General features: G+C 41.1%; 1 protein-coding gene across 4 annotated transcripts in view; it reads right to left on the bottom strand.

Annotated features, from left to right (window-relative positions):
* Window positions 1–19,805, bottom strand: part of DNTT (DNA nucleotidylexotransferase) — a 29,098-nt gene extending 9,293 nt beyond the window's left edge. For 2 of the 4 annotated variants that reach the window (XM_038577947.1, XM_038577948.1), the window contains exons 1-8: window positions 19,560–19,805; window positions 8,325–8,496; window positions 7,435–7,563; window positions 6,234–6,404; window positions 5,201–5,272; window positions 3,838–3,961; window positions 1,432–1,564; window positions 290–398 (exon numbers count right to left, since the gene is read on the bottom strand). In XM_038577947.1, the coding sequence (XP_038433875.1) occupies window positions 290–398; window positions 1,432–1,564; window positions 3,838–3,961; window positions 5,201–5,272; window positions 6,234–6,404; window positions 7,435–7,563; window positions 8,325–8,496; window positions 19,560–19,762 (1,113 nt within the window). In that variant the 5' untranslated portion in view covers window positions 19,763–19,805. Of the gene's footprint in view, window positions 1–289; window positions 399–1,431; window positions 1,565–3,837; window positions 3,962–5,200; window positions 5,273–6,233; window positions 6,405–7,434; window positions 7,564–8,324; window positions 8,497–12,529; window positions 12,740–17,725; window positions 18,007–19,559 lie in introns of those variants that run through there. The other 2 variants (XM_038577949.1, XM_038577950.1) reach the window with 2 other exon arrangements.
* Window positions 19,806–24,129: the final 4,324 nt, after the last annotated feature.

The raw sequence follows: 24,129 nt of genomic DNA, 5'->3' as shown, positions 1-24,129 counted from the left end.
AGGGGATGTAGTGCTCCTGCACATCTGACACTGAGACATACCGCCCTCAGCGGTATGTCTTTGGAAACAGAACAAGTGTGTATAAACAAGATAGATATTCACATCATGGACTCTAGGACTCCAAGCAGATAAGTCTCATTGTGTGTCATGTGGCATCGTATAAGCTGTTGCAAATCATTGAGAATCAATCAGATGGTCATCACACAATTATGAGGTAAATAGTATGCAAAATTCAACTGTATTAATGTAATGCTTGAGTGTCCAAACATCTACTTTTGATCCTTCTTACCTTCCTTTCCCATAAGTTTATCACTTTAGGTAAAAGTTGTTCCTCATCTTCGTCTGTTGACCCAGGGCTGGTAATTAAAAAATCTACATCATGCCCCATCTTCTTACCCCTGACCAAAAAAAAAAAAGTATAAAATGGAAATGAATTATATTTTTAGCTCTCAATTTTTCAAAGTCACCTTTATTTCTGTGCCCCATGTTCAAGGTTTGCAGCATAAAATGTTCATGATTATATATTTTTTAGATGTCCTTGGTTGTATAACTCTACTCTTGCAAAATAAATTTATGAAATAAAAAAATCACACATAGTACATATATGATTATATAACTATGGGTAAAAGAAATAACAAAGGAAGTGATTTCTTTTGCACATGCACATGTGCACACTCACCCCCACTTGTCCATACAGAGACAAGCATAGCGACAAGCAAACCAAGCACTTTATGCACATGATATGAGCGAGGGCTCTCAGAATTATGGCATTGACTGAGGTATTTTCTTAGATTTGATTTTCTTCTCCTACTTGTTGCCTCACTTCAAACTTGGCTTGCCAGGATGGCCAATGAACGGCTAACAGGTAAGAGGGCCACAGGGAGAGCTGGAGGAGTGGAGGGAGAAATCTCTTTCTGAATAGGAGGCTTCAATACCCAGCAACTGCACACATCTCTGTGAAGAGTTTGTTCATTCTCTTCATTGACTTAGCCAATATTTCTTGAGTACCTGTTTTGTGCCCGGCACCAGATTCTCACAGAGCACTAACATGTTTGTGCATACAAACAAATTGGTTGGCAGGTACCTCTGAAGAGGGCTGCCTGACTAAGCATGGAGGAGGAGGTGGTGTCTGAATTGGGTCTTAAAAGATGAGGAGAAGTCAGTCAGGTGGCAATTTGAGGAAAGCCAATCCAAGCAGAAGCGTCTGACTGAGCAAGTCACAGAGGTGTGAAACAGCTCCATGTGTGCAAAGGCAAGCCATTTGGGGTTGCTGGGGTGGAAAGGTGAGGAACAGGAGACAAGGCCACAGAGACAGGCTGGTATCAGATCACCAAAGGCCTTTGCATCATGCCCAGAAGCCTGAACTTCTGAATAGGGGGAGCCACTGAAGGTGTTAGAGCCGGAGAGGCAAAAGCAGCTCTCATTATCTACCTCCGGAATCCTCCTGTCATGGTGACGAAGGCATCCGGCAGAAATGCCCCGACGGCCTCTTTAACCAGCACTCCAACTGCTTCTGCTTCTGCCCTGGTCACACAACTGACGAGGTCTTCATAATAGAGGAAACCTAGGGGCCATTGAACAGGTCAACGGAGAGAGTGACACGTGAAATGACTAGCCCTCTGTGGGAAGGGATTCTGCGCCCAGATAGAGCAAACATGACACAGGTATCACCAAACGGTTTTCCCAGAGGCAAGTGTATTCTCTATTCTCTTGGCTGTAAATTTTTCATGGTAATGATAACTCTTTACTTTCTGACTTGTAAGAAAGTGTCTTACCATTTCCTGCCTAAGAAAGAGACTATTTCCTATCCCTCCAGAAAGCAAGCTCTTCGAATATGAGTTCTTATTGAAGAATCAGGCTTCTTGAATGAATACCTACCATTTACTTTGACATGGATGGACCTGGAGGGTATTATGCTGAGTGAAATAAGTCAATCAGAGAAAGACAATTATTATATGATTTCACTCATATGTAGAATATAAGAAGTAGTGAAAGGGACTATAACGAAAAAGAGGGAAACTGAATGGGGAAAAATTAGAGAGGAAGACAAACCATGAGAGACTCTGGGAAACAAAGGGTTGCAGAAGGGGAGGTGGGTAGGGGGAATGGGGTTACTGGGTGATGGGCACTGAGGAGGGTACATGATGAGATGAGCACTGGGTGTTATACTATATGTTGGCAAATTGAATTTAAATAAAATATTTTTTAAAATTAAATAATATGAAACTTACAATTAAATTTTATATTAAAACCAATGGTAATAAACACTCAAAGAATAACCCACCTTCTTGATCAATAAACTGTGCCCTGTAATATTTTAAAGATAATGCATAAAGATTTAGGATGGGAAGATTCAGAGTTGGAAAGTGGTGGATGAAAGTTCAGATACAGTTGTTATAATGACTTGGTTATTCCCAAAGACTCATGGAGGAAGCTTCCTCCAAAAATTAAAAAGAGAAGTACTATGTGATCCAGAAATCCTGCTTCTGGGAATGTATCTGAAGGAAATGAAAACACTATGTCAAAGAGATACACGCACCGTCATGTTCACAATAGCCAAGACATGGGAACAACCTAAATGTCCAAAAGCAGATGGATTAAGAAGTTGTGGTGTGTGTGTATGTGTGTGTGTGTGTGTATGAATATTATTCATCCACTAAAATGAGGAAAGCCTGCCACTTGCAGCAACATGGATGGGCCTTGGGGGCATAATGTTAGGTGAAATAAATCAAGAGAAAGACAAATAGCGTATGACCTCACTTATGTGTGAAATCTAAAAACAAAAACTCATAGAAGAAAAATCAGAGGAGTAAAAAAAGTGTGTGGTTATCAGAGGTGAGGGAGGGTGGAGGGGGAATTAGAGGAAGGTGATCAAAAGAAGTACCAACTCCCAGTTAGAAGATAAGTAAGTCCCAGGGATGTAATGTACCTTGGGATGGCTATAGTCAACACTGCTGAATGTGGTCTGCTCTTTCGCATCACAATTATATTGTATTTCTATTGCAAGTTAAAAGTAAATATTTAAAACACTTATAATTTTTTGACCCTTTATTTGCATTTCTTCATTAAAAAACGTTCACCAGAGCCCTCCATAAATGGAAGCACTCAAGCCATCACCTTCATCTGTGGGAGGTCCTGCAAGGCTTCAGCTGCCTCAACATAGTCTTCTCTTCTTAGGCTGGCGGGTCCTGAACAGGTAGATCAACCCTCTGTCTAGATTTGCATACTTTCCCTTCTATTTCCTGGTGTATTGCTGTTTCTAAAGAAGATCTGCATTTGTGCCAGCAGTGACTCTGGTTTGTTCAAATATTTTTTACTCCTCAATCTTCATGCCCATTTTCTGCCCAGCACTCCTTAGCCTCTCACCCCAAGAGAGATAGCCAGGACCAAACATCTAGAGCCAGTTCAGTAAGGACCAGATCAGCAGCAAAACCCAGTGTGACATCTGGATGCAGAAGTGACAGCAGCCACCATGCAGAGCGTCTTTCCCCTATGCCAGGCACAGTGCTAAGGACTTTGCTTGCATTAACTGATTTATTTCTCATGAACTAGCAATGTTGCCCCTCCCCATCCCTCGTCCTTTATAGATGAGGTAGCTTAGGCTCAAAGACTTAAACAAGCTTGCTCAAGATCATGCAACCACAGTGTATTGGAGTCAGGATTTGAACCAGGTCTGTCTGATTCCAAATGCTTGTGCTTTTAACCATAGTATATAAAAAAAGAGAACAAGTGACCCAGCTTGCCCAGACCGGATTTGAAGTTCAGCGGGCTCAGAGCTGTACCACAACCTGGCCAGCCCCTGGCAACAGCAAGAGATCTGTAGGAGAGACAACTTACCTGCTTTCTGCATTGGTGTGAATTTCAGGCTTTTGTCCGACTTTATTTTGCTCAAAGTTCTGAAACCCATCCGGAACCATTTCTCAGATGTTTTCAGTCCCACTCCAAACACAGAGGTAAAGAGCTGAAACAGAGGGAAAGGCATGCCTTTAGTCTCTAAAATGATCATTATGACAATGAAGTCACACTTTTTAAGGTCAAGGGATTAGGAAAAAGTGTAAGGAAATTTCTGACCCAGTTCCTCCTGAATGTGACAAGTGGGCTGGGGAGTGATGGTAAACTTTTGACAGAGCTTTTTGTTTCAGGAGGGGCCTCTCCTGACATGTGGTATTACAAAATGGAAAGAAAGTGAAGAGGTGGGCTCTGGCATCTGCAGAGGCTTCTGTGGATTCTGATGGTTGGCGGCCTGTGCTGTCCATGTGTGACAACAGCTTTCCCTGTTGGGCACTCCTCCTACCCAGAGTCCCTTACATGCGCTCATGCTCTGCATATTTTAAGAGGGATGCTCATGTAGGTTGTGTGAATTCTCTACCATCACTCAGCTGATACATGGCAGAGCCCAAACTCAAATCGAGGCTGTCTGTACTCCAAACTTAGGCTCCTGCCCACAGCCCCTTTTTAGGCCTGTGTATCACTCCGGAACCAAAGGGATGGGCAGGAATCCCTGCCAGCTGCAACTCCAAGGTGGGGGAACATTGGGAGGTAACAAGCCCTGCTTCAAAGTAGAGCAGGATGCAGAGGAGAGCTTCCAACACAGGTTTGCTCTTTAAGAACAGCCTTGTTTTTTCCCATGGTCCTAGTGTCCCCATGATATTTGCACCCATGTGTGACAGATCCTAGAAAATAAGGCAATTTGTACCTCATCATTAGCATAGTAATGAACTCATGCACCCTTTTTTATTTTGGCATCTGCTTCCTTGACCACTATTTTGGACTGACTGTGCCTGCCTCCATTCATATGTTGAGGCCCTAAACCCCATGGCAATGGTATTTGGAGATGAGGTCTTTGGGAGGTAATTAGTTTTAGATGAGGTCTTGATGGTAGGGCCCTCATGATGGGATTAGTGCCTTAACAAGAAGAGGCCCCACGGGACTTCCTCTCTCTGTGTGTGCCATGTGAGGGCACATTGAGAAGGTGGCCATTTGCAAGCCAGGAAGAGAGCCCCAACCAGAACCTGACCATACTGGCACCCTGGTCTCAGGCTTCCAGGCTCCAGAACTATAAGAAAATAAATATTTGTTGTTTAATCCATCCAGTTTGTGGCATTTTGTTATGGCAGCCTGAGCTGATATGACCACTTAGAATAAGTACTAGGAGTAACTGAAAAACCATTTTCAATAAATAACATGTAAAATTACTTACTTTGAAGGACTGATACCGTTCATCATTTAACACAGCTTTAACTTCAGAACTTTCTCCATCTTCAATAATTTCCTGCATGGAGAGTTAAAAAATATTTTATGCTAGTGACATTAAACAATCACAGTCTAGAGCTATCAAATTCCCAGACCAAGTAGCTTGATTGTTCAGGAAATGTACACCTGTTGCCTGCAGACTGTTTCCCTAGCCAATCTGGACAAAACATTTCCTATAATCTTAGAAATCCCAGCTTATTCTGAGTACCCCTTTATAGTCCTCAGGGACAAAGGCACAGAATGACCAGGGTCTAATCCACGGAACATCAAACCAAAATATTCACTGACAATAGTATGTCTGAATATTTGTGATAGTTTTCTTTTCGATGGATACGAGTCAGCTGAGACAAAGGGACTTCTCATCTGAGCAGGTTAATTTTGGGACCACTGAAAAAACCAATTCAAGTTCAAGCTCTTACGACGTCTAGCTCTAAATAGAGTTGAGATTATTTTCCTTGACTACTTTACTTTGCACTTAACTATACTTGAAACTTACTCTTGGATGAACAGTTCACTTTGCAGGGGAATCCTTAAACATTATTACATAAATAAATACCCATTCCTGACTTTTTCCTTGGAACACACAGGTAGAGATGCAGAATCAGTTTCACTGCCTGGTCACTCCCACCACCACTCTGGAGGGGAACGTTCCCTAAGAGGAACTGAGGTCCTTCACATAGTCTGTGTTTGAAGTCAGACCACCCCATTGCTGTTGAGCTTTTAGGTCACTTGAGCCTTTACTGTGATTAATAATATGGGAGAGTTCTGTTTCCACTAGATTGCCCCACATAGCCCCAGCTGTGATAATGGATTGATGGATTCTGTGATAATGGGTATGGATTCTATATCTATCTATCTATCTATCTATCTATCTATCTATCTATCCCACATCTACATAGTTGACAGGAAAATCAACTGCATTTACTTCCCCCTCCTCTCTACCTATTAGGAAGTAGGACAAATCAACATTTCACCCTTACCTCTATGATACACTTCACTTGGTCCCCCAGACAGGGAATTCCTTCTGTGTCCTTCATACTGATGATTGTGAATGGCAGAGATTTAAGTACAGAAGCTGCTCTCATAAATGTCAGAGAGAAGACTTCATTTTCTCTAAATTCATAGTTTTCAGCCAGTACCTCAAAGGCATCCTGAAGAGTGAAACCAGTTAAGCAAAACATGGTCTGTTCCCAGCCCCTTAGCTAGCAGTCACCTGCAAACACCTCTTGCTCTTGAGTGTTGAAATACCTCCTGAAGGTGGGATTGGGGTCTCCTGTATCTTTGCTTGTTATGAGAGAAGTTGAATTGAAAAGACAGGTCACAGAGCACTTTGTAAGGAAACTTTGAGTTCGCTGCCGTTAGGTATTCGGGAACGATTTCATCAAAGTCTGATCTCATGCTCACTGCATCGTACTAGTCATTACTCAGCAAGACTTACCCTACCAGACCCTCTTTCCTTGCAGACTTACCCTACCAGGCTGTGGCCAGGATTCTGCCTTGATCACTGGGCACTTTCATTTCTAGCTTGTATGTAAAACAGGCTTGCTGAATGAAACGAGTGTGATCATAATGACACAGACCCAAGGCAGGCACTTTAAGGTAGGGTGCATTTGCATTTCCGTAGGCTCCCTGCAGGGAGCCTGCTTCTCCTCCCGACTCTCTCTCATTCTTTCTCTCTCAATCTCTCTCTGTTTCTCATGAATAAATAAATAAAATCTTTTTTTAAAAAAGAAAGGAACTATCTTGCCTAAGCTGGTTAAGATCAGAAAGGTGAGAATCCAGAATCTACTGTTTCTCAATCACTTGGTTACCCAGCAAAGGCTGTTTATGCATTATTGTTTCTTTATGATTAGCTCTTATTATGTTTTGGACTAATTACAGTATTTGGTTTACCCAAATACTTGCCTTTGACAACTGTTGTGCCCCAAAGTGTGAACTCTCAATAAATAGTAATTTACCATTTCTAAAGAATATACATATATTTCCAAATGTATTTGTCCATTTTTATGACAGAAGTAGATCTTGACAGAAAGAAGAACCAAAGATCAGGCAAGGAGGGTGAGTGAGTGTGAGGAAAACATTCCTAGATTATTCAGGAAATTTCATAATTGAATTTGTAGACCCATGGAAAGAAGCTGCAAGCCCTTCATTTGCTCTGGGTAGTATTGTAAAACCCCTTACCGTGAAGACGTTGTTATAGTTGTTTAAAGTGGTTCTCCTCTGACATGCATATTGAGAGATCTTTTTTACAGCAACTGGCAGAGTCTTCTGGAGTTCTGGGTTGGGGCTAGCTGTATAGTCTCTTCTCATCTAAACAAATGCATAAGCATCCATTTTTAATAACAATTGATAGTAATAATAATAGATATGACAAGGAAAAATGGCAGCAGTTTGATGGCAATTGTCTCTGGAGAGAGGATAAAATTATAGGGGAGTCAAAGTTTATGTTGTATGTGTCTCTAATATTAGGATTTGCTACAGTTAACATAATATTTTTGCAACAAGAAAAATAAACATGAAATAGAATGATCAATTAAGTACCATTTTCCTTTCCCATGAACTTATGTGATCATGGTCTGAATCTTCCTGATGGTTCTAGCATTAATGGTGAAGGACTTGGAATTAAGAGTTTAAATTTCTTTATTTTTTCTTTATGAATGATCACGGTAAGAAAAAAAATAGGAACCTTCCACTTTTTGGGCTACCAGAACATCAAGGCTTCCATATTTTGAAATATTTGTCTATAGTCTTGTTCATAAAACTAGCTACCATTTATTAGGTGCTATAGACCAGGCTCTGTGGTGAGCGCTTTACACATGTTACTCTAATTCTCATAACCATCTTGTCAGGTAGGTCCTATTGCTATCTTATATTGTAGAGGAGGAAATGGAAGTTCAGAAAAGCTAAGTGACTTGCCTGAAGTCACACAGGGAGTAAGCAGAAAACCTGGGGTCCCAATTCAGGTCTGTTAATTCTACAGCCCATGTTTCTAATCATCAAGTAAAGGGCAAAGAAAATCACAATCAAAAAAAGAAAAAAAAAAAAGAGAAAATCACAATCATAACACTTACAAGCTGGTGTTTCCCTGTCATCTCCACTGGTTTTCCTGCTCCCATGGATTCTATCAGCCAGGAGATATCAAGGAGTTCTAGCTGCGAGCTGGCTTTTATATTTTGTACCTGCAGCCACTCCAGGACATCTGAACCAGAGTTGTTTTCTGCCACAATGTGCGTGATGGAATCACTGCAGAATTCAAGACAACGTTACCAGCTGAAGGGAATTTCAAATGAGAAGTGCTCCTCTTTCCTTGAGATGTTCAGAACATCCTGTCTCATGAAGAAAAATGCATACCAGACCTGACCATAGGCACAGAGAACTTAGGCCTCCATGGAAGTGAATTCTATATTAATTAATATAGCCACAGTGGTCTATGTTACATGTAAAACACAAGAAAAATAAAAAAAAAAACATTAAGAGATTGTGGTGTCATTGGAAAACCAAAGTACAGAGAAGAAAAAGATGAAATTGTTCTTAAAGTAGCACTGAGCACTCTACATGTGGCTTTGGTGTATCATTTCATTTTATTTGTGGAGAGCTTTAGTCCAGTGCCTTTCACAAACTGTCTGGTTCTGACCCACAGTTAGAAATACATTTTATATCATGACCTAAAATAGAAAGAGATACATATAGATATGCATCTAACGTTCCATTACATTGATTTCACAACCCATTAATAGATGGTGACCAGCTTTGGGGAAATATTGCTTTACATGTTTTTCAAAGCACAGTCTAGTGATAGAGGATAGGTGGAGAGTCTAATAACCACTGAGCCCATACCTGTTTCAGCACTATCCAGGTACCTTCCATCCATCATCTCATTTAATACTCCCAAAGCTCCTCAAGTAAGTGTTATTTTATTCACACTTCAAAAATAGGGAAACTGAACAACAGAGTTTAAGTGACACTCTGAAGTTCACACAGCTAGTAAATATTTATCCTTTTTGATCCTCTCTTTCTGGGTCAAGTATGTTATTTCTGTTTTTTAATAAGTCTTCACAGTCAGCATCATATCATTGGAACCAACATATTTTTTTAAGATTTTAATTTATTTATTCATGAGAGACACAAAGATAGGCAGAGACACAGGCATAGGGAGAAGCAGGCTCCACACAGGGAGCCCAACGTGGGATTCGATCCCAGGACTCCAGGATCACGCCCTGGGCTGAAGGCAGGCGCCAAACCGCTGAGGCACCCGGGCTGCCTGGAACCAATATTTTTAAGGCTTTTTTCAGTTCAAATAATCTATGAATCTGGGAGGTAGTAAGATGCATCTTTAGGCATCCAAGAGAAAAATAGAATTCTTGCCTCTTTTCTACATCTTTTCCATGACTTCTTTCTTTTCCCTATTTTAATTGATTCTCGGATTAGTTGGGTATTTTATGGTTCACTGTTATATTCATAGCCCTAGGTTCTTTCTGGTGGTGGTAGAGGTCGTTGTGGTGGCAGTGGTGGTGGGGTGGTAGTAGTGCTAGGAAGTTAGGTAGGAAGGTACCAAAGAAGGAAAGGGAAGTTTCTGGATATTAGTATCTTATGTGAAGTAGATGGTTAATGATATGTTATGATAAGACATGAGGCATTGACAAGATCTGAAAGTGGTATGCAGAGAAGAAAGAGAGCTGGTGTGAGCTGGAAGAGGCAGGATGACTTTGTGGAAGGAGGGATTTTTGCCCAGTCTTGATGGATGGGGAAGAATAAGGACCAGGAAAGCAGAACTTTGGGCCCTCCTGGAAGACAAGGTTCAGGAGCCAGAAGGAAAGTAGGAGAATGGTCTGGACCAGAGTGAAGAGTTTATTTGGGGAAGTAATTATAGATGTAGCTGAGTTGTTTGGGGCAACCATGTTATAGAAGGTCTTAGAAGCCTGGTTGAGGAGGTTGGATCTTATTTTCTGGGGGTGTGGAGCCAGTGAAGGCTTTTGTGAGCAGAATATGCATAGCATCACCGTGTTGTTTAAAAAAACTAATCTGGTCCACACAATGATTTGGAGGGAGGGAAGAGTGATGGATAGGGAGGGTTGGGAGCTACTTAGTAGAATGAAACTGTGACTACATGTGAGATAATTCTAACCCGGTCTGGCTCCTGTAGCACCAGGAAGGAAGGCAAAGGAGAGCCTCTGGCATTAGTTCACCTATATAAGCAGAAGCAGAGAACAAATATTAATTTCCCATATCTATCACAGTAAAGTAAGAGAAGTTTTGGTAGAAATAGGGATTTATCTCTTTGGGGTGGGGAATGAAATTTCAGGTATGCTGCATTTGAATGGTGGCCGGTTGATGTGAAAATGTCCAGTTGATGGTTAGGATCTGAGGCTGGCGCTGGAAGAGAGTGGGTCTGGAGACCAGAGCTGAGGCTTCTGGGTGTCAAGATGTGCAGTGGGCCAAGCAAAAGTACCGTGTGGTGAAACCACATCTGACAGGAGTCGCAGGAAGACGACTAACTGTGTCTCCAGTCTAGGTCCACATCATTCCAAAAGTTATTTATAATAAGCTTCTGGAAAGCTTCTTTATGTGAAGACTTTAAGAAGACAACAAAAGGATTAATAGAGCTACATAGGAAGTGTTATTCCGTCTAGATTTCTGCCCTTTGGAGGAAAGCTTTATTATATTATTATTAATTATAATATAACATTATTTGTTATTATAATTATCATTAAGGTTCTGCCTAAACTTCAGGGGAGAAGGGTGTGCTTAGGAGGAGCTCTGGGGCTCAACTTCCAAAGTCAAGCCCCTCACCATCCGCTCTCCTGCCATCCTCACCCCCACTATGGCTTCTCCTGGGACAGAATGGCAATGTCTGAGCTCATACTATTGGATGAGAACCACAGGCATTTTTCACAGAGTTCATATAAGCACATTTGCAAGTAAACAGGCTGCCCATCCTATGGAAGAAGACTCTGATTCAAACTTCCAACCCCTGCTCATTAAGCAATTAGCAAACAAAACTACAATAATAGAGCACACACACAAAATCAGACAGGACCTCTTCAGCCATCAACACAAGGCTACTCAGAGTTCATTACTACTTGTCACTGCTTCCCACAAGGTTAGCACAGAAATCAAAAGTCAGCATTTAGAAACTTTAATTGTAATTTGGCACCATCACAGCAGCTTCTTGTTTGTTGTTTTTTGATAAAAGCATTGATCTGTAATGAATTTTTTGAAAACTGGTCCTTCACCACAAATAATTTAAGAAAACACTGTCTAGAGAATAATCTCTGCTCTAGCCCAATCTCCATTCCCTGTCTTCTCACATTGCCTGGGTTCAGCTGATGGGCTCCTCCTGGCCACCTGGGTCTGGATGACAACGTGCTTCTTGCATCAGGCTTGTCATACCCCCTTTGCAGACCATTAATGTCTCTGTTCATTTGCTCACTTTCAGTTCTGAACCCTTAGCAGCAGCTGCTAAGGAGAGCTGCTGCCTCCCGTGTGTTCTGCTGACAATTTCTTAGTGCTGTGTTGTGGCAACTCTTTGTCTATTTGCTGCTAGAGTAATTTTCTCTCTGCTCTGAGGACACCAATATTGGAAATATTAATAATATTGGAATATTACTATGTGCCAGATCCTATGGTAGGCACATTTCATGCATTCTCTCATTTAACTGTAAATAATGCTATGAGATAGGGGTTATCACCCTTATCATTATAAAAATGAGAAAAGAGACCTTGGAGACATCACAGATTCACCCAGCTGATAATTGGTGAAGCAGAGATTCAATCTTCATTCTATTTTATTCCAAAGCCTGTGTGCTGAGCTAACCTGAACTACCCCTCTTTGGCTTTGTGTTTATTCCATGGCTGTGGAGAGTGCTGCTCTTTTTTGTAGAAGGAACAACATCTGGAAGGGTATTATCATAATAAAAAAAAAAAAAACTCTGATTCCCTTCAAAGGGCAGAAACAGAGATATGGTAACACTTCCTGTTAGCCACACTGTCCCTGCCGCTGCCGCATAGAATTTGTGTTTGGTATCTTATGTCCAATAGCATGTGGACCTCAATAAGACTGCAAGACATGTAGACTGTCCCCCCAAATCTGAAAGAACAGTTGCTATAGCTACACACCAAGATGCAGAAGCCACAGGGAGACCTTCAGGCTCTCTGAGATCTAAATTTTACCTAAACCTTACGGAGAGGCAAATGTGTTGAGGGGGAGCCCTGGGGCTCATCTTTGCAATTCAGGCCTCTCACCATCCACTCTCACCCCTGCTCCACCACCACTTACCTCTTCATGGGGGATGTCTCTGGACACCGCCCTGCCTCTAACAGAGATAGCCTGAATGCCTGGGGACGTGATGGGGGCTGCTGTATAAGGATCCACAAACAATATAACAAACAGGCATACTCAAAAGAAAAGACCAGATAAGACTCCAGAATACTTCAGACTGTTGGAAAATACACACACACACACACACACACATATTCTTACTCAGTCCTCACAAGTCTTACGAGGTGGGCAATATGATTTCAGAAAAGAAAACTAAGGCTTGTGGAGGTTCCGTGAAGCCAGGACAAAGCCAGCTGTGCATGACTCAAGCAATCTCTTTAACGTTCTACTAAACTGTGGTTAGACCTCGGAGGGAGGTGGTGTTTAAGTTTTTTTCTATATTTTCCCATTTTATGTCATGAACCAACTATCACCACTTTCTACCTTGGAGGAAAAATACACATGAATGTCATTTTCAAAATCAAAACTTGGGGCTGGGGCTGAGGTGGTATCTGTCTTGGCACCAGTCCCAGGTTTGGGCTTTCTTCTTATACTAAAAGGCAGCAGAAGCACCAGGCAGCAGCCCCAAACCTCTTCCAAAGACACCAAGGTGCTGCTGAAATGGCTGTTCCAGAAATATCAGCGAGTTCAGTTCTTTAAGTACATCTAGTTTCTTAGCCAGGGCCAATTACTGATGCCTTGGACTAGGTTTGGGAGGGCTGGAGCCAATTATAACAATTCTGAACTAGGATTTGTCCCTCAACTTCTCACAGGGAAAAAGATGCAAGGTCTTCTCCTCCAACAAGTGTTCAACTGAAATGTGCTTGGCTTGCTCCTTGGTGCCCCTGAGGGCAGGAACCATATTATTATCTGCCTGGTTATCATCTGGGGGATAATTATGCCTGATGCCCAACACATGGCCAGATTCATAGCAACAGGGAATAGATAGATCTTTGTGGGATGATTTTATGAATTAATTAATCAATAGCTCTAAAGGAACTAAATTCTAGTGTCTACCAGAGACACCCAAGAAGCCTGGACCCAATTAGCAGAGATTCAGATCCAGTAAATCTTACTTAGAGCCCAGGAATATGCTCCCTTGGTAATTCTGATGTAGCCAGTTCTAGCTATTCATTGGTGCATAATCAACCCTCTCAAAATGTAATGGCTTAAAAAAGCAACAACTTTATTATATCTCACAGTTTTGTGGATCAAGAATTCAGGCAACTGTCGGGCATGGTGACAATGGAGGTGTGATGCTCCATAGGGCTCGGCATGTCTGACACTTTGGTGAGTATGGCAGTGGGGCTGGGTTCAGATGTATCTATCAACCTGAGGCAACTTCATGTGGCCTCTCTCAGAAGGGACTCAAACTTCCTTCATGAGGGTGTGAGATCCAGGGAGCAGTAGAAGTCTCAGGGACCTCTGTGACCCAGCATCAAAAGTCAGTGTCACTCTATTGGTTGAAAGAGTCACAAGCTCTCCCAGATGCAAGGCCAATAGTCCTTGCCTCTCCTTGAGAGTGACCATATTTCAAAACCACTCGACAGCCCAAGAACTATACTTTGAGAAATGCTGCTGGAGAGAAAAATCTCTCTTTAACTTCCCCCACACTGGATGTTGCGTTCAATGACAGCCACGTTTCCAATGTGGTACTTAATTCTCCATAGGTACATGAGATCATTTTAGCAGGTACACAACTGGGCATGAAAAATACATATCTTTTTATAACTACATTTTATTTTATATCTATATCTTCTTTATATCTACATTTTATATCTACATTTTAAAATTAGGCATATCAGACCCATGGTTTTTATGGGTATCATGGTTTTTATATTAATCCTTAGGACAAGGCTAAATTATCTGTAATAATTCATCTTAGAGACAATTGAAGGAAATACATTAAGTCTATAATAACGCATGTGGAAAAAATATTAAAACAATCATGAATGCGGCACTCAGATGTTCAGAAAGCCCTGAGTTATAGAATTAACTCACAAAGTTTGGTTCTTATTTTTTTTTCTGATACTTGTATCCTCACTATAGCTGTTTTTCTTTTCCCAGTTGGTCTGCCTAATAGTGTACTTAGAAAAATTCTTTATGAAGCAAGAGGCAGCCACCCTTCTTTGCCTGGAGACAGACTGACCCCCCAATCTGATTTCCCCAGCCTTCCCAGATGGTCACCTGCTTTTATCTTTGTCTTTAAAATTGTTTTCTTTTTGCAGAGAGGTCATTCCCAATTCTTCTCATCTAATGTAGGACTTATCTTGTAAACAATGATTTTAAATAGTAATTTACAGTTAAACTGAGCTGTTTGAAAACCCTCCTGCCAATTTCTCTTAGCAACTGATCTGCTTCAGAATCCCTGACATAAAAAAATCAAAGCAGTTTTATTTGGTTTTATCTCACACCTTTACTAGCACCAGTAGATAGGTTTCTATTTCCAGCTCTGATATACTTAAGACTGAGAGAGTCTTGCTTTGATTTTTTTTTTTTTTGCTCCCACTTTATTTTTTTTATTTTATTTTTTAAAAGATTTTATTTATTTATTCACGGGAGACAGAGAGAAGAGAGAGAGAGAGAGAGAGAGAGAGACGCACAGGCATAGGCAGAGGGAGAAGCAGGCTCCACGCAGGGAGCCCGATGTGGGACTCGATCCTGGGAATCGATCCTGGGACTCCAGGATCATGCCCGGGGCTGAAGGCAGGTGCTAAACTGCTGAGCCACCCAGGGATCCCCTGCTCCCACTTTATATGAGATTATGAACAGTAACTTAAAGTCCACAGATTCTGAAACATGACTTAATTTGGACCAGAGGGGGACTAGAGCTTACAATGCATGTTCTTGAATTTAAAAAGTCTTCGTTATTTTGCTGATTACAAAAGTATTCCTGGTGCATCATAGAAAAAAATTAATTACAACAGTTGGGGTGCCTGGGTGGCTCAGGCAGTTAAGCATCTACCTTTGCCTCAGGTGGTGATCCTGGTGATCCTACCCTGTGATCCTGGGATCAAGCTCCTCGGCAGGCTCCCCACTCAGCAGGGAGTCTGCTTCTCCCTCCCTCTGCTTTTGCTCTCTCTCTTTCTCTCAAAATAAATAAATAAAATCTTTTTAAAAATTAATGTTGGTAGACACAAGTTCCTTTGGTTGGTTTTATATTCACCAGACGAATCATTCTTTGAGCACATATTTCCTAAAGCTACTATGTATAAGAAAAATGTCAACAGTCTGAGCGGGTTGTCTACAGGATGGCCCCCCTGATGCCCTTGACTTTGTGGAACCAGAGATGAGTAGTTGGAGGAGGTTAGAAGTAAATCCAAGTGGCCGAGCTGGGGCCAGCCCTATGCCATAGATTAATTACATCCACGTATTGGAGAGGAAGTTCTGTCCTCTAGCAGGGTTTCTGGAGGTCATAGGTCTTAGATGCAGAAAGGGGCAGGGAGAAAGGATTTAAGGTTGTGGTACATCTTGCTTTCATCAGACAGTATGTTTCAAAGGTACCCTTGTGGAAGAATTAAGGGAGTCTGAGCAGGACAAATGTATCATCCGGTGGGTTTCTACTGTTCCAGCAGTAGATATGACTGGTTCTAGCCACAGCTCTTTCTTCTCCGACATCAGCAGTTTAGGTCAAGACATAATGAGCTTCACTGTTGTGTTCACGGAGGAAAGTTGATGACAGAGTTTTAAAATAGCTCAAAGAACTAGAACTAGGGATGAAATAACAACATGACAAGTACTAGAGATTCTCATCCTTCTCTGGCTTGTCCCAGATAATTTGAAGATTTCGAAGTTCTCTAAAATTTAGAATGTTGGCCATGGAATAAAATTCGGTATCTTCTTCATGAATGTGCAAAATGCCTCGAATGACTTGACATCTCCTCTAATTTCTATTTTATTTTATTTTAAAAAAGATTTCATTTATTTATTCATGAGAGACACACAGAGAGAGGCAGAAACATAGGCAGAGAGAGAAGCAGGCTCCATGCAGGGACCCCGATGTGGGACTCTATCCCTGGGCCCCAGGATCATGCCCTGGGCCGAAGGCAGATGCTCAACCTCTGAGCCACCCAGGCGTCACCCCTGAATTTTATTTTAAGACCCAGCTTTCTATCAGACATTGAATAGCATGTCAATGTCCGGTTAATATAACATATAACATAATATAAATATAACGTGAAAGTGAAACCCATTCCAAATATAAGGATACAGTGCACATATGCTGGGGTAAGAAATAACTCCAGAATAGTTCAATGGATTTAGGTACATCATTTCTAAGCTATGGGTTCAGATACAGGTAAAGTAAGAGATTTTTCCTCAACTGTAATCCTCATGGCAGCCAAAGGTGTAGAAACTATGGAGATTGCTGCCTATATCCAGAGTGTGTGAAAATATATATATAGTTATATATATAGTTTATAGTTTAAATATATAAAATATAATATATATATTTAAATTGTATATACATATTTTAAGCTCCTCTTCCTTTGGTTTTTATATACCAGAAAGGGAATGTATAGTCTTCACTATTAAAAAGTATCTTTTGTTTTATAAATCAACTTTCTTTATTTTTATTTAAAATATATACCTTATTGTAAAAAAATTTGGAAAACACAGAATAAAAGCAACCATATCCCTTCCTATTAACCCCTTCCTCACAAAATAACCACTTGCAATATTTTGATGGGTTTCCTTCCTGTCTTTGTTCTGTTTGTTTTTATCATTTGACCTAGTTCATATAATGGAGACAGAATCGTCCCATTTGGGTTTTGCTATAATGGTCAGTGGATCCAGCTTATTAACAAGAAAACAATCACACTTTACATCCTTATATCAGTTTTTAATTTACCAGAGCACATTGACATCCATCATTACATTTGGTGATTAGCCCAGATAGAACAAACTATTTTTCAGGAAACTAAGGTCAGAGAGTGGGGAGGATGTCTTGTCCCACACTACATAGCTGGGAAGGGTCAGAGCCAGAATTGGAGGTCTCTAAATTTCTTACCTAGAGATTTCCCCCTACAACAATTTCTATTGCCCTTTCCAATTAAAGGCTACGTATCTATGCGCAGAAATTCCGTTTGAGAGCTAGGACTTCTACTTCCTGTGGTTTATTTTTGTGCTATAGAACACATTTGTATTTAATGTGTCTTCTGGGCTGCCAGCCTGGGAGCTTTGCCACCATCATACACAGAGCAGCAGTTTGCTTACCATGCACCAGTTTCCTCCAGAGCCTGACCAGCTGGGCTTGGTCCTTGGCAGCAGGCATCGGACGCTCGGAACTTCCTCTCTGGCTCTGTTGCCAAAAGAAGAAACTTGCCTCCCGTGTCTCTCCATGTACCTGCCTCAGCCCCCATGTCTGTATTCGTAGCTGTGCCTGTAACTAGTCAGTCCTTGCTGGAAGTGTGGACGTTTCAACCGCGAGCTTTCTATGTAAGTGGTACTTTGACCATCTGGCTGTTGCTTTCCTGCCTTGCCCTTGTCAAATTTCTTTATCACAAAAAGCAGTTCCATATTTGCTGAAGCTTTTCATTTCTTCTTTTTTAACTTCCTTTTTTAAAAATTTCTGGGTTTTGGTCTTTTACCTGTGTCATCTTTTCTTCACCTAATTCCAACATACTGTGTCAGTCGTAAGATTAGGTAGATTTAACAGATAGATTAAATCTATAATTCCATGGAAGGGATGTGGAGATTTGGGCCTAACATCCCAAATGAGATAGGGGGTTAAAACATAAATAAGAGGCAGAGAGGGATAAAGGAGAGCACACAAAAATCACATGGGAGAGAGACCAAGGGAGATTCAGGAATTTCTGAATAGGGCATTTTAGTAAAAAAAATAAAATGTTTCTGTGACATTGACTCTTCAAATGAATTATGAGTATTTTGAAAATTATAATATCTTATTATTGACTTCTTACATGTGTTTCTCTAGCAATTTGAAGTTGGCGTTTCTTCAACAGGAAATGCTTATTCAATTTAGTTTTTAATATTTTAACATCAAATATATAATATTTAGTATTAAATATTTAAATATTTAAAAGTATTTTCAAATACAAATTTATTTTCATATATAATTCTCACAATTTTTCCTAAGAAAGTTGTGGTCAATCTATTTCTTGGACAATTAATGCCAGCCACTTGCATTGATTATCCTTTATCCACTGCAAGCCCCTAGCCATTCCATTTGGAATTACTTATGTCAAGGTTTTAATACCATTTATTTCTGGATTTTGTGTTGTCTTCTCTTCCAGCCAGTGGAGACCAATGAACAGCTGATAGAAAAACAGTTAGAAAAACAACAAGTCTAATTGCTGGGATGAGTGGGGTTGTGAGTGAATGAGTCTGGGTGGCCTAAGAGGTGGCTTCAGTTGTCTTTTTGTCTGGCAAACTTTTGTCTGACCGTATCAGTCTCAGCAGCATGTCTACCAGCCCTGGACAGAGCTGTCCTTGAATCTAACCAGCATTCCTCTGTAAACCCCACTGGTACCAATCTTTGGAAAAGCATTATCAAGGCCACTTTTGAGTGTCGATGGAGAGCCAGCTACAGTCACTCCTCCTAGCCCACCACAGACACTGGTCACCTCAGCACAGCCAGGTATTTCGCTTAATTGCCAAGGAATCAAACCATTCTTTCTGCCTCAGAGTAGCTGACATTTTTTGATTGAACTCAGTGGGGTTTGTTCAATTTAGTCAGGAATAAAATTGAGTGCTATCAGCATTAAATTTTCCAATTAAGTTTCTGTTATGATCCCTGGATACCACATCTCATAATGGTGAGAGGCAAAAACAAAAACAAAAAAACACCAATCCACAACTGAAATAACCTTATCTTTTGGTGCCAACTAGTTTCAATATAATTGTACCACTCACTCATTTTATTTCCCCAAACTAGTTGGCTCGAACGTGTTCTTTGATTGCAAACCTACTTTCCCAATGGGAACATCACCTCTTCTGTATGTGGAAGAAAACATAGGTTCCTTGGGTTCCAAAGAAGCTGTTCACAAAAGCCCTGCTTATTCACAAAGTGAAATCAGTGATGTCCTACCTGAACTCATTATCAACCCTGAATCCTTTCCTTCGTGCCAGCTCCATGAGGAAGGCTCTGCGGGTGGTTCCCATTTTCTTCTCCAAAATATAGAGGACCAAATCCTGAAACTTGATGTTATGAGGTGGAGAAACCATTGGGGCACCCATTTGCCTGGGCCTCTTCTTCCGAGGGCCTGAGTGGGCCATTTGCAAAGGATCCATGGGAAGAGACTTCTGATGCTTCTATCTGTGCCATCAAGTGGTGTCTCCAGAAATGAGGGAGAGCCTGCCCTTCTTCATGAAGAGTTCTGATGTCATCTTACTTGTAGATTCTCCTACCAGGGCAAGGTTTCCTGGGCTCTGCCATGGTGACAGCTTCCTGCTGAAGAGCAATGGAGAATATTTATCTCTGTTCAGCTTATTTGTTCAATGTGGAAATCATAATGGAAACAGTAAATTAACTTTGCTTTCCTGTGCATATTCTTACCAGATCCTCAAAATAACCTTGTGAGGAAGGTAGGGAAGCATCATTACTCCCATGTTAGCATCTATCTATCCATTCATTATTCTTTCATTCATTCATTCATTCATTCATTCATTCATTAAGACCCTTCTTGTCATTATTTTTGATTCCTTTTTTGTTTTAAAGATTTTATTTATTTACTCATCAGAGACACACACACACAGAGAGGCAGAGACACACGCAGAAGCAGAGGCAGAGAAGCAGGCGCCATGCAGAGGCAGAGACAGAGAAGCAGGTGCCATGCAGGGAGCCCGACATGGGACTCGATCTCGAGTCTCCAGGATCACACCCTGGACCAAAGTCAGTGCTAAACCACGGAGCCACCCGGGCTGCGCTGATTCCTTTTTAACATTCCAACTTGCTTGCATTCTCTTCCTTTCAGCCAATCATTATAATACATTGGATTTCTATAGTTTCCATGGGTGTTATACATTGTGTGTTATTTTAATTTTACATAAATGGCATTGTTACATTTATCATTTTGCTGATCACTTTTTCACTCAAAACTATGTTTTCCGACCTCCCCATATTGCTCTATGTTCTAAACTGTTATCTCTAATTGTTCCACAGTAGTTCATGATGGACTTTTTAGCTATGTTGGTACATTTCGTAAGTGAAGAAACCAAGGCTCAGGCAATTTACTCAAGATCACAGAGTAAGAGGCAGAACCAGGTCTTAAACTCAGGTTTCCAGACTCCAAATGTTATATAGCTCAGTTTTTTAGTGGACTAAGGTTGCCTGGACAAAAGTCTATCATGTAACTCTAAAATTGATCTTTTGAGATGGAATGGGATGATATTTAGATAAGAGTTACTGCCATAAAAAGATATTTTCACAACTTCTGTTCAAAATAAAACTAGTGTCTCTCATCAGTGTACTTTATAGATCTCATTTCTTGAGCATCTACTATGTGGTCAAGGCAAGCACCTACAAGCCTTAGCTCATTAAGTCCTCATAATGCCACTATCTGGTAGGTACCAGCATCCCTGCTGAGGTAAACACCTTATGCAAGGTCGCAGAGCTAGTAAGTGGTTATAGGTAGGAAATGATCGAGTTAGGACTTGAACTCAGATTTGTCTGCTTTAAAAACCTGTACTCTTACTACGAGAAGCCTTCTTCTGTGCATGTCTTCTCTAATAAAAATCAAAGTTCTGCTCCCCTATTGGCTATATTATTTGAGACTCTTGCTACCTCCAAAGGCACATGAGCTCCTCACCACAACACTAGGGAAAAGTGACGTGACAGTTGCCTTCAGGCACTTGCAAAATTGTATTGTCCAAGAGAGCAAGATCAGAAATTTTAGGTGGATCTTATAGAGTAATAGATTTTAACTCTTTGCAAATAAGAACTTTTTATTAACTAGAGCTATCTAAAAATACAGGGCAACTGCGTGGTACAATGGGATATTACAGGTTATGCGAAGTGTTCAAATGGAATTCAAATAGTTGTTCACTGAGATGTTACAGAGGGATTCAAACATCTGGTAAGCATCTTTAATGCAATTCCAGTATTCTGTGATTGTTTGATAAGACAAAAATCTGGTGCCTCGAGCCCATTCTGGACCTCACCATCAGGTGTTTGGTTACTGAAGTACTGAGTCCTCCGTGTGAGAACACAGTCTTAACTACTGAGTGCCCCACAGCATGGGAAAGCAAAAGACTCTTGCAAGAGTCTGGGGTTGTTGTGCTTATCCCTGTGACAAGGCCAGAGGAAGAACAGGTGTGTCACCTACATGGCAAAGGGGTTGGGAACCAGCACAGAGACACGGCTGAGAGCTTGGCATTGACAGCTGGCTGCTGGCAAAAATCCCCGCTCCACGTTTTTGAGCTGTGACCTTAAGCACGGTGTTTTCTTCCCAAAGCCTCAGATCTCCCTCTCTGTAAACCGAGGACTGAGATAACCCTTACAACCTGCTGAGCAGAGTGATTGGCACAGAGGACACACTTCAAATAAATATCAGATGGTAGTAATTTGGTGTTTTGCGTTTAGAGGAGAGCCAGTTTTATCTGAAATCAGATCTTTATGTTTCATAAAACTACTAAATCATCAAAAGATGATGTTAATGTTACCCAATGTTACCGATGGGAACATGTTACCAAGACAATGTTAACCAATGTCTTACTTAATCTGCTTTGAATCACTGGTATTGAGAAGATTATCAACACAAATTTAAAATGGGATGATGGTTGTCCGATCATCAGGCTGTTGTCTCTCAGCCCCCAATCTACCTTTGTGTGATGGGCTCTATGAGGTTGGGGCTGGGATGGTGCAATCGCCATTTCTCCCCGACAGCTGACTCCATGCTAGACTCTACCAGTAGGGGGCACTAGAGGGGCACTGCAAAGCTGGACAGAGGGGAAGGTCTTGATCCTTTGGGTTGGCTTGCTGATATACTGAGGGTCTTCTTAGTAATGGTTTTTCACTCTGGCTGCAGCAGCTGGTTTCATTCCGCAGCATTTTAAAAAGATTTTATTTATTTATTTTGAGAGGGAGAGAATACATGAGCAGGGGGAGGTGTAGTGGGAGAGGGAGAAACAGACTCCTCACTGGGCAGGGAGCCTGACATGGGGCTCCATTCCACAACCCATGAGATCATGACCTGAGCTGAAATCCAGGCCGATACTTAACCCATTGAGCGACTCAGATTTTTTTTTCTTTTCCCACAACCCGATGTAGCTTCATCATGCCCTTCAGAGATACCAACGCCAGTCAGGAACATGTCCATTTCAGGGGTCTGAGTCTGACTCTGAGCTACAGGCAGTGCCCCCTCCTCAGAGATCTGTGTTCCAGCTCCATGGAGAGTGCCTGCTCCACGTGTGCAGGCTCAGCAATCCCAGCTGGGTCCCTTTGTCCCCACAGCCCTAGGGGTGAGCCATGCTTCCTACAGTTACTCTTTCTGAGTTATCTCAGTCTTCTTCTGCTTTTCAGTCCTCCAATACCTGATAAACCAATCTCTGATAGAAAATTCTTTCTGTTGAAATACCTTGTGTGTTTTCCTTTTTCTTTAACTGGGCCCTGACTGATACACTGTCCAATTAAAGCAAGGCATAGGAAATGAGAACCCACCTACACTTCAGCAGCGTACTTTTTTCTAAAAGGAACTTTGACAAAAAAAACTTTGAGACATCCAAATCCCCTGAACAAGCTTTTCTATTTTTTTAGGAAAGAGAGACAAATGCTAATGCACTAAGATGTTCATTGCAATATCTTGCAGAGAAGACTTGAAACAACATGAATGTCTAATAACGGGGGTGAGGGGAGCAGTGTGATAAAGAATAATAGGACACTATGCTGCCACTAAAAATCGTATCATGAGAAAATATTTTAAAACATGGGTAAATGGGGACACCTGAGTGGCTCAGTGGCTAGGTGTCTGCCTTCAGCTCAGGGCATAGTCCTGGAGTTCCAGGATCGAGTCCCACATTGGGCTCCCTGCATGGAGCCTGCTTCTCCCTCTGCCTGTGTCTTTGCCTCTCTCTGTGTGTGTCTCTCAGGAATAAATAAATAAAACCTTTAAAAAAAAAAGGTTTAAAACATGGGTAAATGGTCACAATCTAATAATTATAAAATCAGTGTACAAAATAGTAGTTACTGTATGGCATCAATTTTGACAGAGAAGACTAGAAAAATATATGGCAAGCCTGATATAATAGTAGATATCACTGGTTGTCAGTTTATGCATGATTTCTATTTCTTGTCTTTGTGCTAGAAGTATTTAAAAATTTGCTGTAATAAACATGAATCATATTTGCCACCACAAAAACAAATGACTTCAAAAATTATGTTAGGTTGACACCATGGCTTTAGTGAAAACTATGGTTCAAAGATAGTGAGGTTGCTGGAGTAAGCTAAGTAGCAGGTGAACATGTTTTCTGATAATCACAGCACAGGGCTTTATATTTTGTGCGAAAGCCCTATCTCACTGCCTGGCAAGACTTCACTGAGGAATGTGAGGGGCTGTATAATCCTGCCTGATTTATATAACTTATTGGAGCTGATTCTCGAGAGGGACTCTGTGGCTTCTATGTCCTTTTTCCTGCCTCTGAGGGTATTTTTCAGTGGTATC

The sequence above is a fragment of the Canis lupus genome, chromosome 28 (genome assembly GCF_011100685.1).
Source record: "Canis lupus familiaris isolate Mischka breed German Shepherd chromosome 28, alternate assembly UU_Cfam_GSD_1.0, whole genome shotgun sequence".
Classification (NCBI taxonomy): Eukaryota; Metazoa; Chordata; class Mammalia; order Carnivora; family Canidae; genus Canis; species Canis lupus.
This window is presented reverse-complemented; position numbering and strand designations above follow the sequence as displayed.